The sequence below is a fragment of the Thunnus maccoyii genome, chromosome 17 (genome assembly GCF_910596095.1).
Source record: "Thunnus maccoyii chromosome 17, fThuMac1.1, whole genome shotgun sequence".
In the NCBI taxonomy this organism is placed as follows: Eukaryota; Metazoa; Chordata; class Actinopteri; order Scombriformes; family Scombridae; genus Thunnus; species Thunnus maccoyii.
In genome coordinates, this window is record NC_056549.1 from 22,820,754 (window position 1) to 22,837,079 (window position 16,326).

General features: G+C 40.0%; 1 protein-coding gene across 1 annotated transcript in view; it reads right to left on the bottom strand.

The window, feature by feature from the left end:
• Nucleotides 1-16,326, bottom strand: part of ryr3 (ryanodine receptor 3) — a 120,698-nt gene that overhangs the window by 3,465 nt on the left and 100,907 nt on the right. Inside the window, exons 79-103 of the mRNA XM_042390463.1 lie at nt 16,025-16,121; nt 14,831-14,943; nt 14,437-14,488; nt 14,274-14,333; nt 14,079-14,178; nt 13,312-13,391; nt 11,905-11,981; nt 11,752-11,825; nt 10,719-10,733; nt 9,774-9,854; nt 9,569-9,657; nt 9,308-9,436; nt 9,090-9,194; nt 8,492-8,573; nt 6,989-8,274; nt 6,799-6,851; nt 6,552-6,714; nt 6,310-6,396; nt 5,243-5,443; nt 4,988-5,118; nt 4,446-4,488; nt 4,084-4,211; nt 3,431-3,491; nt 3,024-3,170; nt 1,242-1,376 (exon numbers count right to left, since the gene is read on the bottom strand). Coding sequence (XP_042246397.1) covers nt 1,242-1,376; nt 3,024-3,170; nt 3,431-3,491; nt 4,084-4,211; nt 4,446-4,488; nt 4,988-5,118; nt 5,243-5,443; nt 6,310-6,396; nt 6,552-6,714; nt 6,799-6,851; nt 6,989-8,274; nt 8,492-8,573; nt 9,090-9,194; nt 9,308-9,436; nt 9,569-9,657; nt 9,774-9,854; nt 10,719-10,733; nt 11,752-11,825; nt 11,905-11,981; nt 13,312-13,391; nt 14,079-14,178; nt 14,274-14,333; nt 14,437-14,488; nt 14,831-14,943; nt 16,025-16,121 — 3,589 coding nt within the window. The remainder of the gene's footprint in view (nt 1-1,241; nt 1,377-3,023; nt 3,171-3,430; nt 3,492-4,083; nt 4,212-4,445; nt 4,489-4,987; nt 5,119-5,242; nt 5,444-6,309; nt 6,397-6,551; nt 6,715-6,798; nt 6,852-6,988; nt 8,275-8,491; nt 8,574-9,089; nt 9,195-9,307; nt 9,437-9,568; nt 9,658-9,773; nt 9,855-10,718; nt 10,734-11,751; nt 11,826-11,904; nt 11,982-13,311; nt 13,392-14,078; nt 14,179-14,273; nt 14,334-14,436; nt 14,489-14,830; nt 14,944-16,024; nt 16,122-16,326) is intronic.

Here is a 16,326-nt window from a genome sequence, read left to right on the forward strand (position 1 = left end):
TGATGAGTAGAGCAGCTGTATTTTATTCTGTGGTAGATAGAAATGAAAAATGTTGTGGTCTAAATTCAGTCCATGATGCTGCTGAGAGTTCAGTGTCATTTATTGTTAGCAAAGGATTTGAAGCATAAAGCCTTGAAGGTATACTATGCAGGATTTGTCAGTTGGCCCCTCCTTCCGGATCAACTAGTGAGAGAGAGCAGCAGTGGTTGAGCGAGCTAGAGAGTGAATGAAGACAGGGAGTGGCGCTGGCAAGAACAAAGCCGTGAATCAGATAAATAAAACATTATTTTCTGATTGTTTCATGGCAGTTACATTCTAAAGCACAAATAAACACGCCCACACTTCTGCACAACCCTGCGGGAAACTGCCTCATTGCTTCATCCTGTCCGCTGTGGCCTCTCTGCTCTGTGTGTGTATAGTTCAGCCCCACCCTCAGTCAAGCAGACACACAGACCTGCAGCTCTTTATACATCCATGACAGAGAGCGGAGCAGAGGAGAGAGATGGCGACAGCGATGTAACCTGGTCCCTACACTACGAGTCCCAACCTCACACCCTGTGCGCTGTTATTAGCTAGGCGCTACACACCCACAGTCCATGGGTTGACACCCAGAAGTGTCCTGAACAAAGCAAAATAATAAGAAAATACAGGCAGAGGGCAAAGTGTCTGCAAATAAATACACCACCACACACTAGTGGGTCCTAAGTGATTATTGAGAGGGATTATTTTTGTATGAGTCTATACATTGTTTTTTAGAAAAATCCTGCATAGTATACCTTTTAAGCGGTGTAGGATGTCTCATAAAAAATTACTATACTCTGATAAGTGTATGAACTCCCGAGACTCGGTAAGTAGTTATTCTGAAGGAGGGCAAAGTAAAGTTAATAAACTATTTATGCAGTGTCTCCTCTTCAGAGGCAGAAAATATTTTGAAAAGGAATAACTTTCAAAACCTTAACCAAGGCACAACTTTAACAAATGAAAAATATCAAAGGTCACTAATGAAAAATACTTTCTAATCAGCCCATTAGTCACCTCCTGCATTTATAGACTGATGAAGGCTAGAAGGCTAAAATGTTCAAGTAAACCATAAAGGAGGAAGCCAAAGTAATCCTTTTCATCTCCAAACATTTGCCCTTGGAGAGGGCTGCAGCCTCTTTTTTACTTCCACAAAAGGAAGACATTTTCAATTTCTACTCATTTTTCATGAATGAAAAGATATCAGGGGTGGCCAGACGTACTGTCATCATATCGTCACACTTCATGTCGGGCTCATCTTCATCCTCGCTCTTATTGTAGAACCTCCTGAAGAAGTTGAAGGCCACCACGGTGTACAAGTAGACGACTACCGCCAGCAGACCCACAGTCAGTACAAGCTACAAGGACAGAAAAAATTCATTAAGATGTGGTATGTGCTCTGAAACCTTTTGTTTGACCTTTATTCATTCCCAATGACAATTTGTGCTGAGAATATTTGGTTCAACAGCCTCCTTGGAAGCACAAATGGTAAATGGACTGCACTTAGATGGCACCTTTCTCCTCTTCCGACCACTCAAAGCGCTTTACGCTGCATGCCAACATTCACCCATTCACACACACATTCATACGCTGATGGCAGGGGTGCCAACCTGCTCATCAGGAGGAGAGTTTAATGCATTCTCTCTCACACACACACACAGGGAAGGTGGAGCACAAAGGAACTGCAATATTTTCAAGGCTTCCATGTTGTAGCTGTATTGAGGATTTTAGGAGCAGCTTTCATCAGTATTCAATGACTTTTGAGACCTTCAGGAAATCAAATTCAAGCGGTTTTTATGCTCCATCATTTAAAATGGATGTAATTTAACACTTGATTAATAAAACCAGATATTCATTCAATGTTTTTTTCAGATAATTGAACTGTCAGTGTTTAGGTCCAGTTGATCAAGCCTGCATTCATACTGCTCACTACCTTAAAGTAGCAGAAGCCGAGTGTTTCAACTATTTATCGTTCACTTTTAGCAAAATATTTCAACAATTTATCCATCAGATTTATCATCATTTATCTGATACTTGTAGCCGTTTCAATTATTTATCCATTACTCTAGCCTTTTCACCTGTTATCCAACCCTGTTAGCTAACAATTTCAACCATTTCTTCATTACTTTTAGCTACATATTTCAAATGTTATGTTACTTTAAACTATCTATTTAACTGTTGATCCATTTCTTTTATCTGTTTCATTGATTACAATTTACCTTCGTTCATTACTTTTCTCTATCTATTTCAGGCATTTATACAAAACTCTTCGCTAACTATTGAGAGAAAAAATCCAAATCATTTCTTATGCTTCTCTATAACTGAAAGTTATTGCACTCAATTATATTGCACTTTTTTTTTTTTTAAACATAGAATAAGTTTTCTTCAGTTTCACACAACAGCCAATTAAAGTAAGAAAAGTATGCACAAGCCTGACTCCCAAAAGGTCAGGAGAAATGAGTGGTGAAACAAGAATAAAACTGAAAATCCAGCCACCTTAAGTTTTTATGTCTATTTATTTATCCATTAATTTGTTTCTCATGACTGCTTATAGTTATCCTGTGACCTGGCTGACTGATAATCTTCGTATCCATCCTTTCTTCCACAAATTAATTTCTTGATTTGATTATGTTGGTGTTCAGAATGAATCACGATGCTTGTTGTTTTGTCCCTATTATCTTTCACTGACCACGTGTAGATTCAGATTATTTGCAGAAACAAGTATCTCAATGTTAGATGAGAGTTTAAAAAAAAAAAAAAAATCAGTCTATCCAGACAGTTGCACATTTCCCCCACACTTCAACCAAGTGTTCTTCAACTACTTCAACCCAATTCAAAACCCGTCATCATATTCTTTGACTTAAGCGTTTTCTAGGTCATTGCAGAAACCGTGACAGAAAAAATGAAATTAGAAAGCTGCTTTGACAGTTGACAGCCATAAAATGTGGAGTGTGGAGTAACTGTTGCTCTGTACTCTGGCTCTCTCTAGTGGTAAAAGTGCTTGCCTGCTTTCCGTTGTGAGTGACAGAAGACAAGATGGTGCGAAGGGTCTTGAAGCCCATGGCGATGTCCAGCAGATGGGCAGCAAAGAAGAAGTTGTTGAAATGTCCAAAAATGGACATAACAGTGTACCAGATCAGATACAGGAAGTACTGCAAGAAAAGAAAGACCATTCAATATTGACAAATAATGGTTTTAATATAAAAACCCATCAGTTTGGATATTTCTAGTATCAGAGCAGTGTTCATAGGAATAAACTTAAGAGTAAACATTAATACTTCACTCTACATGCAGAAAGAGCAACCACAAATCAAACCTCTTTTTAGCTTTTTTTGTTTTTTTCACTTTATCTAAGATCACTGATTGTTCCACTGCCCTCAAACTGCTTTTATTCCACATGAACTAAACTTACATTGTCAGTCAAAACAACTCCCATTTTCCAGATGTGGTACTTTGTATCAATGGAGCTCAGCCTGTCAATGAGAAAACAAAAGTGTTGAATCACAGTAGTGTTGTTACAGTGGTACAGCTGACATGCAAACATAAACAAATACTAACTTTATGTATATAAATATAATGTTATTAGCTCAGTCTGGTTTTCTATAAATCTACTCTGTTAAATTTGGACTGAGAGCAGATATTTCAATCATTCTATCCATGTCATAATAATTACATGTAAAATGGAAATATTGGATTGTGTGTGTTTAAACTCATGGATTGACTTGAATCCATTCAACAACACCGGTTTTTAACCTGCTTAGGACAGGTAATGCTCACACTTTCAGGCCTGAGTCAAGCCCTAAATTAAAAGGCCTTTAAGAACAATTTTGACACTTGATGGTGGCTATTATATATATTCAATGGTTGTAAACGGGAGTGTTAAGCAATTACTTAGCTTGATGCTGAAATGTGTTGCCTTGAACATTAATTTTCCAGCCACTAGAGTCTAAAACCCCTCCCCGACTGCAAATGTGTGAACAGGTCCGCCTACAGTATGCAGACACCTGATGTAACAGAATCACGTCCACATCCACTGTCCGTGTCTATATTGGAGTATATTCTCACCAGGAGAGCAGGGAGGCTTCCCTCTCTTCAGTCTCCACTGTGGGGTCAAAGTCCAGAGCGTTCTTATCCAGGCCTAAGAGCTCAGCGATGCGTTCAGCTCCGTACAGGTCACCATATTTGTTGATCACCTACATGTACAGACATCAGCTCTGTCACTTAATATCAAACTGTGAGAAAGAAGTCTGCAGTATGTTGTGGAGAAACTGTAGCGACAGAGAATATATTTATATTTAAATAATTTAAAAGTGGATTCGATGAGGGGGATTCACAGGCATATTACAGGATCAATGTAAATAACTAAACAATGGAAAACTAAATTATAAATGACAGCAATGTTCTCAAATGGTTTCTCTAACTCTCACCTTGCGCTTGATGAACTTGTCCCAATAGTTGCTGGGGAAAGATCTGCAATGGAAAGTGAAGAATAGAGACTAAGTTCAGTTGTTGTGATAAATTTAGATAAAATGCATCTAATGAAGAAACTGTAATAATGCTTCCCATATAAAATCTGATATCATCTGTTGCAAAACCAGAAATGCTTTTGATCTCATTGAAATCCAAGTGTAAGTGTAATATGTCTCCCATTCAACATACATCATTAGTAGCTACTAGGGCTCAAGATATGGCCTTTCAACTCTTGTTTTAAATATATTTAAAAAACACTTAAAATTATCAACTGAATATTACAATTGCTGATTAAGTCTCCTAATAGATAAACTGGCTCATTTCAGTCAAAGGAAATAAATATTACTAGAAAAAGTGATACGTGTGATAATCTGTGCAAAGAGAAGTTTGATGCATAATAAAGATAGGTTGTAAAATCCAGATAAATCAGATTTAGACAAGTTTGAGATCCATGTTAATGCCGTGATGATGCCAGGTGTGAACGAGGTCAGTGACTCACGGGGTGTTGATGACGAGTCGATCCCACTGGCCTTTGATGTCATCATCAGACGGCTGCTCAGTGATGTAAAGACCATCAAATTCAAGCTTCCTGGCAATCTCCTTCTCCCTCTTGAACACCACCAAAGGAACCTAAAGGCAAAACATTCAGATGAGTAAAACTGCAACTCCAAAACAACACATAGAATTGTTATAATCTGCAAAGACATGATTCTCAGCTCTGTTGAAGCAGTACTAGTGTGGTGAATATCCCTACCTTCAGACAGTAGTACCCGACCAAACAGACAAGGGAGATGACGGTGTGGAATATAGCCAGGAAGCGCAGGGTTGGTAACATGTAGCCGGTGCTTTCTTGGAGCACAAACTCATCCATGTCGAAGAGTGTGTTCTCCTCACTCTCTTCCTCGCCACCCCAGCCGTTTTCATCATCTGTTTCATCATCACTTTCACCAGTAACCTAAAGAGCAAAGAGTATATACCATGTAAACAATAAATTATCTGAGCTAACTGGAGTATATTTTTTCACATTACACTTCTTACAATTGTTTTTAGTTCTAATCTTTGCCTTTCAGTTTACATAAAATGCTTACTTTGGATTGTTAGTGGTCATGACCTTTAAATCAAGGTGTTCAGTGATTTTTATGATATTTCTGGATAACATGAGATTTAGTATTCTCCTCTGTCACAGCACAGCAATAAACAGAAAATACCCATTTCAGGAAGCTAAATCAGATATCTGATAAGCTTTAGCTGAACTTTTGCATGCATTTTTGCATGGAATGAAGGTTGTTGGCATTGAATGTCTGGTCACATTAGTAGTATTGTTTGAGTTGTGACATATTATTTGATCAGATAGTACCTGATTTAAATCAAAACTTTGTTCTTGTAGGGCTTTTTGTGTTAAGACACATTTAATAGTAACACATGAAGTTTGGCTTCTTTAGTTAAATGAAAAAATGGTTTTGTACAAACACAATTATATTCCTGAAATTGTACCTCTGCTGACACCTAGCCCTAGTTCATATAGTGGGCTGTTGGTTAGCTAATACTACATAGCATCTATTGAAAGGAAGAAGAAGAACCAAGAACCCTACCATGTACTTTTTAGCAGAAAATCCAGATATAAAAAAAATATATAATTCAAAAAATACTAAACCATCCATTAAATGGTGCTACTGATGTCTGAAGAAGGACCAGAGGCTAAATGCCAAACTGTCTAAAGTACCTCTGAATCCTTTGTAATGCTAGTATGATGATACAAGCTGATCAGACAATCATGTTATGAAAAGAAGGACTGAGTTTTAGCTTTGGTTACTGTGTTACCTTGTAGAAAAGTAGAATGAAGTTGATGGCAAAACACACAAACAGAGCCAGGAAACGCAGATTGTAGAAGTTACGAGCCAGATAGTTCTGTAAGGAAAAAGGTTTTATTAAGAGTGAGATCAACTGCTGACTGCTTTAAAAAATATATCTCTGTGTTTGAACGAGAAATGAGTGCCAAAACAAATACTGAAAAATTTTAATGAAACTTTTTATAAGACGGAATATGTTGTGCCAGGACTCACCAGCATCTTGTTCATCCACACATCCAGAGCAGCAAAGATATTTGACATGAGGGCAGGCGCCTCCTCTTTAGGCTGATTCGATCTTGCTTTGGGCTTCTCCTCAGCCACTGGCTCCTTAGCATTCTCCTCTTTTGGTTTGTCCTCCTTCTCCTGGTTCTCTGTGCTGTATTAGTCATATTTGTTATTACTTTACAGTTCTTTTTGTCTTATATTATAATTACTTTTCCTATCTCTCAATATTACTCACTCTGCTTTCTCTGGTTCACTTTCAGGGGTTTCGACAGGCTTGGCAGCAGCACTCTGCATCAATGTGAAAAGAATACTAATGAGCTGAGGAGGACTGAATGGAGGTGATAATAAAAAGCATATATCTACAGGATTTCAATACAATTCATTAGAGAGATGTAAACAGTTTTTTGAAACCTGTGACCACACACCTTTTTCTGATCCGTAGTGGAGGTCTCTGCACTCAGCTCAGACACATCACCCAGGCCTGGCTCCACATGTTTTCCAGTTTCCTTCTTAGGCACCGTCAGCATCTCTATCATTATGTCAACCTCTCCTATGTCCCCTGGTGGTGCCATGGCTATGTCTAAGCTTCCTGATGACTCTATGGCCTCCACTTTCTCTCCTTCAATCACATCTCCGTGGATGCCAAACTGGGTTGGGTCAGGCATGTTTCCAAGGATATCTGTCACTTTTATGTTCTTGGCTCCCTCAACAAGGCCACCGCCAAACATGGACGACCAAATGACATGGAAGAAACCAAAGATGAGGCCATAGATTCCCTTAAAGAAGCCGGTGAAGAGCATCCAGAAGAAGGAGAAGAAGCCTGTAAAAATCTCCTTGATGCTCAGGTTCTTGATTTTCTTGAGCTGCTTGCGAACGTTCTTAAGAGAAACAATATGGCGGACATGTCTGAGTTTCTTCTTGACAGAGCGGCATGCAGTGGTGAAGGCTGAGGCAGACTCCAAGGCGGCTTCTTCCTCTGCAGCAAGTTCTTCCAGGATATTGTATCCATCCTCCTCTTCTTCCTCCTCAGGTTGTTCAACTATGTCTGGCTCAGAGATCTGTGAAGCCAGCTGCATCTCAAAGATAGTGTCCTCACAGAAATTAACAAACATTTCCATCTTCTCACTCTCGCCACCCTCGTTGACCACATCAAAGATGAACTGACGCTTTGACTCTTTGACTTGCGGCTTCTCCCACTGCTCCCGGCTGGACTCACTGATTTCAAAGTAAACCCTCTCGATGCGCTTTGCGCTGCCCATGATTTCAATACGCCCCAGATATGGCTCGAAGTAGCAAAGCAAGCTTTCTGCCAGATCTAAGAAGGTGGTAAGTCGGGAGTCGCGCGGCATGTGTTCAGAAAGGTTGGTCAGCAGCACTGCCACATTGAAGCCAATATCTTTGGCCGGCTCGTGGAATCGCTCTACAAACTCCTTGTAATTGAACATGTCATTCTCATCGGTCTCCGCACAGGAGAGCAGGAACTCGATCTCTGACTGGCTGTACTGTTTCTGGCTCTCCATGGACTTCTGGAACTCCTTCTTTGAAATAATTCCCTTACAGTCGGGGTCATACTCCCTGAAGTTGTCAGAGGTCGTCAGGTCCTTCAGCTTGAGGAACATATCGAAGAACTTGAGTATCATCTCAACATTGCTAGAAGACTCCACTAGAGTGTCAACCATCTGCTTTCCAATTGTCCCATTCACCACATTACCTGGGCAGGGAACACATTCATTTGAGTGATTATACACAAACACTATGCATTATGTACTTCACAACTTGTACTTAAAATAATCCAGACATTTACTAGAAATGTCTCAACATTTGTGTTTTAGTCTGAACTTTTAGAGCAACAAATATACTAAAACCTTCAGCCATCAATGATCATTATTGTCTTTCGTCTTTTTTTAAATTCAGCTTCAGGCTCTTACCCTCTAGCAGAGACAGCAACATGACAACCATGTCCTTCTGTAAATCCATCAACTCCTTCAACAGCTCAATCTGACTGGCGTCCTACAAGGAGATCAGAGCCTTTTTCTTAAAAGCTTTGCTCTGGAGGAGTTTTCCCAAAGCAAGAACAGTTGTTAACATTCCAAACATCCTCCCCAAAGTACAACACTACAAGATTACACCATAGAAGAGTGAAACAAAAAAAAAAAAAAGTATATCCATGGTCAAACTTGTTAACATCTTTTTTTTTTTTTTTTTTTACAATCTAACTAGTCACACATAAACAACATAGGCTCTTTACAAGACTGCAACTCCACACATGTAACCTGAAACAATCAGCTCAATATTAGTTTTTGTTTTAATGTGTTTCCTAATGTTCTATGCTTTCTTTAATGTGTACAACTGCACAGCTGCATATTTCCTGTTACAACATACTATGTTAAAGCCACAGTGGGTTACTTATTAATGTACTTCATGACATGAGATGGTGGTGTGTTAAGTTATTTGACTGACCCTTTCATTTTTTATTTGTTACAAGACAAGGCCTTATACGCAGAAGAGATGAACGGTTTATTGTACCTGAGATAGCTTCATCTGCATGTTGGCAAATACATGCAAGAAGCCAACAACTGCATCCCACAGTCTGCTGTGAGCCAGACTCTGCTGGTTTCCAATACATGGGCCCTGGAGGAGATGATGCGAGAGGGTAAAAAACACATCATAAATTATTCGATTAAGGTAATCAGTGTCTCTTTACTGTGGATTTAATATTGTTGACTGAGGGCTCAGTGTCTTACCTGAATATACTCAGTCAGTGAGTTGAATATCTGCTTGGCTACAGATAAAGCTTTGGAGAAGTTAACCCTTCCGGTCTCATCAATGATTTCTTTGCCAGAGTAGTACCAGTAGAAGTCACTGATAGATTCCTGAAGAGGAGGATGACATTAGTAAACTGTTGAAAATAACAATGACCACAAACAACGTCAATAATGACGGTGATGATAAAGATGGTGGTGGTGGCGGCAGTTTATGTGGCTTTACATTTGTGTTTCACACACCTGAAGACGGAGCAGATAGTCGACAGTGCTGATAATGATGTTGACTGTGGTTGTGTTTCCAGTTTGGGTTCTCAGGAAATTCTGGAAATCTGACAGAAAGAAATGTTTTGTCATCCTCGTTGTCAATATTTTTGAATTCTTCTTTGGTTGTCTCTTAGAGCAGTGCACAAACAATGTAAAGACTTTGAAACACAGAATGACTCACCTCCATTGTGCCCCTCGCACAGTAGTTGCAAAAACCTGAACAGATCTTTAGTAAACTCATCATTCTGTAGCACCTTAGAACCTTGTGAGAGAAGAGACTTTGGTGAATTCAGCTGCGACATCACACAGATGTAAATTAAACATCTTTATTTATTCCACATGTGGAAGTCTAATAATATGAGAAACTCCCCTCAGAAGCAATTCATGAGGCAAGCAGGAAAGGTTTCATGTTCAAAACATTCTTGAAGTCCAGGGCCTTTAGATGTCAGGTTCAAAACTGAATCCAAAGCGTGTTTTGTAAAAATGCTTTTATATTAACAACAGTGAAACACTAGGACATTTCCATAAGCTGGAGGAAGCCTGATAACTTTCACATGCAGGCCAGGATTGGGCCTGATGAAGGGTATCATTTCCGAAAAGAGTAGGGGGACATACAAGGTTACAATAATTCAGTTTAAAATCAACCAGATAATCCAGTCAACAGAGCTATACAAAATGAGTAAAATACATTTCTGTGAGCAGATAAAAACATGTGAAAGTTAGACATCTATAAGAAAACCAGCTTTGTGAAATAGGCCCCAAATCCAAAGCAAGACAAAGCTTTGATTAGGCTGTGAAAGAGTCCACAAACCTTTAGTCAAACCCTTGGGAGGTGGCACTGATAGTCTTAGAATGAGAGATTAGAGTAATAGGATTTGCATTAGTAAATGTTAACGTGAAGGGAATGGGAAGAATAATAACACAAAGAACAGGCAATGGATTCTGAACATCTGCTTTCTGTGTACACTCTATCAGTCGGCATGCACAGTGAGTCCCAGCAGACATCTGGGTATGGGGGAGGGTGGGGCTGGGTACAAAATAAAACAGGAGTATGGACCACAGATATGGAGAGGACATTCAAGGTGGAAGCATAGCCATATCAGGATGATCTTAATTTGCTATTTACCCCGCTGAGTGTGGACTGCCATCGATGGGTTTTTTAAATGAGAGGAAGGAGACAAACAATACACGAAGACATAAGCAAAAAGAGAGGACATTGAGTTACAATACAAAGAGATATGAACATATTGGCTACGAGTGAAAAACAAAGTCATGCAGTTAAAAAGATTGCTTTTTAGACAAGAAAATCATAGGCCTGGGCTGTGTCTATGCCGCATCTAACGAGATGAGTACCAAATTCATAACAATAACAGAGACACGAGTAGTAACAGTGAATTGTTAAACACAGAGCTCGGTGGAGATGTTTCGCAGAGGACTGAATGATGAAAGACGGACATAGTTTGATGTAAAAAGCGTCAGGTGAAGAGTGTTTGTGTTGCAAATTGGAGAGAAATGGGAGGTCTTTCATTAATGCTGGACCATGTCCTCTATGACTGCATGTTTTGTATTGTTGAAGGCCAATGACAGATCATCACTTTACATAGATGATGGGATAAATCTTACACCACACGTCTAAATACCAGCACACAAGTTGACAAAAAAGTGGGTTTATACTTGATTTTAAATCCCATGCTCTATAGTACACAGTTCGCTATAATTTTTACAACTCACTCTTGATTTTTAATACCGCAAAAAAGACATTAAAGACAGAACGTTGGCATTTCAGTGACCAATAGGCTGCAGCACAAGGAGCAAACTATTTGTTCTCCCAAAATTCACATTGCTAACAGTGAATTTTGATTATTTTATCTACCAGGGCCATTCAGAAACGAATAATTAGGAACTAGCCTTTATTATACATACAGCTTTGTGGACAATGGACACAGGTTATGCAGTTATCATGGTTCAGCATTAGCTACTGGAAGTGGAGAGAGGAAGGTAAGTTCTTATTCAATTTGGAGTAAAATCAGGTGTCTCAACTGTGGCCATCTACTGAACTTCAAAGTAATACTGTGTCAAAATGTGGATCTTAGAAGGCTAAGAAGAAAAGACTGGTGGAATTTCACATAGCGCATCTAATGAGACATCTTTTCACTTACTTGAACCTTCCTCTGTCACCATGCCGAGTCCTTCTGCTTTGTTCTGCCTCTCAAATGCATTCAAGTCCAGGACACTAGGGGAGGAAATACAAATGTCAAATATAAGCACCTGATATCTATTTTTTGTAGCATGGATAATATCACAGAACCTACCTGCATGACTGCATCAGTCCTGAGAGACTCTTGAAAAAGCCTCCATCTCTTTTCTCTTTCAGGTAATCAAGCATTTTCTGGGAAAACGAGAAAAGAAAAGCATTAAAAATCTTCCTTTCCGGTCTGTTTTAACATGGATGAATCCATTATCACATACTTCTTGGCGAGGGATCGAAGAGGGGCTTACAGCTCCGTTGCAGTTGCAAGATACTTTATTTTCCAATTTCTATATTATTATTCTAATTATAAATGTAGGCTTAAGTTTGGTCCAATTATCTCTTATACACTAGCCAATTTTAGGGTAATTGAGAAAAATGTTGAATACAAACAGTCAGGGTCACGCACCACTGTGGCATAATACATCAATTAATTCAGGCAATAAACCCTCTAAATCCTGGTCCTCTAAAGGCATCTTTACGCTGCGTGATATTTGGGGTACTAATGGTATTTCTAGTTTCCAGGAACTTTGTCAGCGGTTTGATATCCCAGGTCATCTTTTTTTTTTGTACTCACAATTGACATCTGCAATTCGTGCTTATGGAGTCCCATGGGGACAGGGGATAGGGAAGCATACAGTCATAGAACGTATTTTAAAATCACCTTTTAGAGTATTTGTGTCAGCTATACATTTGTGGCTTAATACAATTCATCAGACAGTGCTCAATTTTACAAGGTCATGGGAGAGGGACTTAATATCAGGTGAAGAAGGTCTGGTCAAATATGACTCCTTTTCTAAGGCATAGAATGGGTTTAACCTCAAGTGCAAACTATGATTTACGTTGTATGTACATTCTGGAGAACAGTAGTGTGAACCCTTTCTGAGCTGACAGAGAAAAGGATTCCTTTGTATCCTAAGTTGTTGTTGTTGATTGATGACTCAGATGTGGACTTGGAATAGAGCACAGCGCCGGTCGCTGTTGGCAGGCCTAACAGCAGCAAAGAAACTACTTGTTTAAAGATGGATTCCTCCACACAACCTCTCCAAAACAAAGTGGTTACGATACTTTCAAGATGTGGTCATGATGGAACTGTCCACAGCCAGACTACACAAGGCAACGACTTCAACTTTGGGAAGGTGCTGCACTCATCACATAAACATTGTTAATAATACTCCTTATCGCGCTCTAGATTAATTAGTCCCTCTCTATGTTTTTTGATATATATTTATTTATGCTCTTATTTTATTTCAAATGAGATGATTTGAGGTGCAGAAATTCCATAGCTGCCAGGGGTGGGTCGGGGAGTGGAGGTTTTGTTGTCTTTTGGGACCTGTTTTTTTTTTTTAAAAACAGAAATTTTCAATAATAAGTTGTAAAAAAATATCCTCTTTTCAAAACCATGTTACCCATAACAGCATACTGCAGCTGATGCAGATTCATGTTGAATGACAGAGCAATATGACTTCACCTGCTGAACTTGCACATTGCCTCCATTTAGGATGGAGATGCCCAGTTTGAGGGTGCAGGTGACCATGGGGCCCAGACGACCTGATGACAGAGGAAGGTAAATAGTAAAAGTTGCATGTCAGCCAGTCAAAACCTGGAGGGGTTTCACTGGATTTTGCAAAAAGAAAAAAAAAAAAAAAAACACGTGCATATGCATGTACAGTACTATATGTATGTAGGTAGTCCACAGTGCTAATAATAGACTACAAGTGATCAAGAACTTCATGAAGAATTTGATTAATCTGGATTAATTTCAATATATTTTGTGAGAAAACTCACAAGTATTCAATGTTTTCCTGTAAATTTTTCTTGTCAAAACTTCTTCAATGCATTCAGACCATAATGTGGTGCTAAAACTCCCCATTGAACACAGAATAATTAAAGTAATTTGGGGTGGCAGTTTTTCAATGCAGGGCCATCCACCATATATATTCAGAAGAAAGAATTTCTGATACATTTAGAATGTTAAACAACAAATAGAATAATACAATTAAGTAAATGTCTGACATAAGGAACCTTCATGTCTGTGGATAACATTGGTGGATTTTAATATTTCATAAAATCCACTATCAGTCTGTCAGCTTCAAATGCTTGCAGGAGAATGTAGATAAAGGTTATGGCCATGAAAATATTCAGTGCCTACCTGTTCACTGGTGTAACATCGCTTTGCATAAGACAGTAAATTAGCTGCGTAGTTGACTGGGGCAGAAACAATCAGACCACCATTACCTTTAGTGGCGCTAATCATCTGTAGTACCATCTCAGCAGCCCCACGGGCGTGCAGCCTCGCCTGCTGATACAGGATCTTCTGCTTTTCCATCTCCTTTTCCTGAAGGCCAACACGCGGGCACCACACAAGCACACATGTAGTAATTGGCAAAAAGGGACATTTTTAAGAGTCTGACATTGTTAAGGGGAGCGTACCTCAAATGTCTTCTCTTTCCCGTCCTCTTCTTCTTCTTCTTCCTCATCCTCAGCACAGCTCTGAGAACACAAAGATCAACATCCAAAACCTCATATTTTATGCTACTTAACACATGCTTTAGCAGAAGTATTTATGGATAAACAGAGAATAAAAGGCCACTACCTTTGCCATCATGTCTGCATACGCAATATACAAAGGGTCTTCTTCCAAGTGACTGAAAAGGAGTAGAGGAGTAAAATCAAGTCACATTGAATCAATGTGTTTTAATGCAAGAGCAAAGAGATTTTATGCTACGTACAACAAAAGCTGAAATGTTTCTCTTTGTGATTAGATACATCCTCATTGATGATTTCATATCAACTCCTTGTTGAAAACTTACTTAATTTTCTCTGTCAAGCAATTTTTTTTTTTATTTCTAAATAAAGCACAGTAATAGTACATTACTTCTTAACTGTGTCTTCATCAAACAAATATGGGACAGGATATGAGAAAACTCCTAAAGCATGGTCATTGTAACACAAACTTTCTGTCATGCTGACTTATTTCACTTTCTCACCTTCTCTCTGTCAGAGCGTTGTGGCTGAAGTGGAGGATGAGTTGGTGAAGAGGGTCTGGCTGAATCTCAGCCACCTCCTCTTCCTCTTCCTCCACAATCTTCATGGGGGTTTTCTGCAGGAGTTCACAGGTGCAAACAGTTAGCTCTGCCCAAGTTTTATCTGATCACTATTCATTCCCCTCATGAGAAATCATCCCATCACAGCTTCAGTTCATCAACATTTTCAATATCTGAAAATTGTGCCCATTCACACATTTGTTGAAAACACTGAAATGAATCATTAACATTCAACTAGCATCGGCATGCAGATGAGATTTTGTCATGTCCCAGTGATCCGTGGAGAGGACAGGACGAGGAAGTTAAGATGAGAGTGGATAATGAACAGTGTTGGAACCAGTTTTCAAATACATGCAGGTTACAGCAAACAGATGCAAGCAGTAAGCCATTTGGTGATATGACTTTGAACATGAAAAATGAACCTGACAGTACAGGAGCCTGACAAAGAGCTATCAGAGGGCTATCACAACTACTCCAAGAGTCCAAACTACTCTGACAGTTTTCTAGAATTGAACTAATAATAAAAATCTTCCCGAATAAGGACAGTGAATAATCAGATTATTTGAGCAACTATATCTAAGGCTTTGCTTTAATCTTATTCAATGGCAAAGTTGTAGTGTCTTGATGAATTTGCTGCACATCTGCATACAAAGATCTAATATGAAATGTGATCTTCACATGACTACGCAAGCATGCCACTGACGCCACGGCCACAGGACGTACTGTAACGTCACCTTCACACTCACACTACAGACTTACAGAGTACAGCGAAAAGACAACTGATGGGTTGGATCCAGATCTGACAGCCAAACAGCTAGTGACAGTCTCCTAGTGAAAGGCCCTCCTTACCACTGCTGTCAGAAAGGCATAGCCTGCTTTTCTAGAGCTGCGAGCGCCGGAGCTGGCCCTGTGTCTCCTGAGTTGGTCATGCAGCCTCTGACCCTTGACGGATCTCTGTTTGAGGGGTTTTGTACGCCTAGAGCGGGGGCCCCTGGGTGCTTTGGGCGAGGTCCCCACCCGGGCGCGCTCCCAAGGCTCGACAGGCGCGGGGCTAAAGAAGCATTCGGCAGACAGGACTGGCAGAGGGGTGCCAACGCAGGGCACAAGGGGCGAGGGCAAGGCGAGCCCAGTACTTACTGCCAGATCCTGAACTAGCTTCTCCTCAAAGGAGTAATCCTCTGCCTCTATCCATAGTCTCTGATAGGCCGGGATGTAGAAGTTGATAGCGCGATGCCTGGGGAGGGGGGAGGTGAGGGGAAGTGGGGAGGAATGGAGGGGGGTGGGGAGGGAGGTACAGTGGCATTAGGGTGGGTTCTGGTGAGTTTTTGGAGGAGACAGGAAGGAGAGATGTAGGGGGGAGGAAGGGGTTACAGGAAGTGCAGTTCAGGCAGGGTGGTGATTGGTCAATGTGGGACCCACTGGCTCTTCTGACTGGTCAC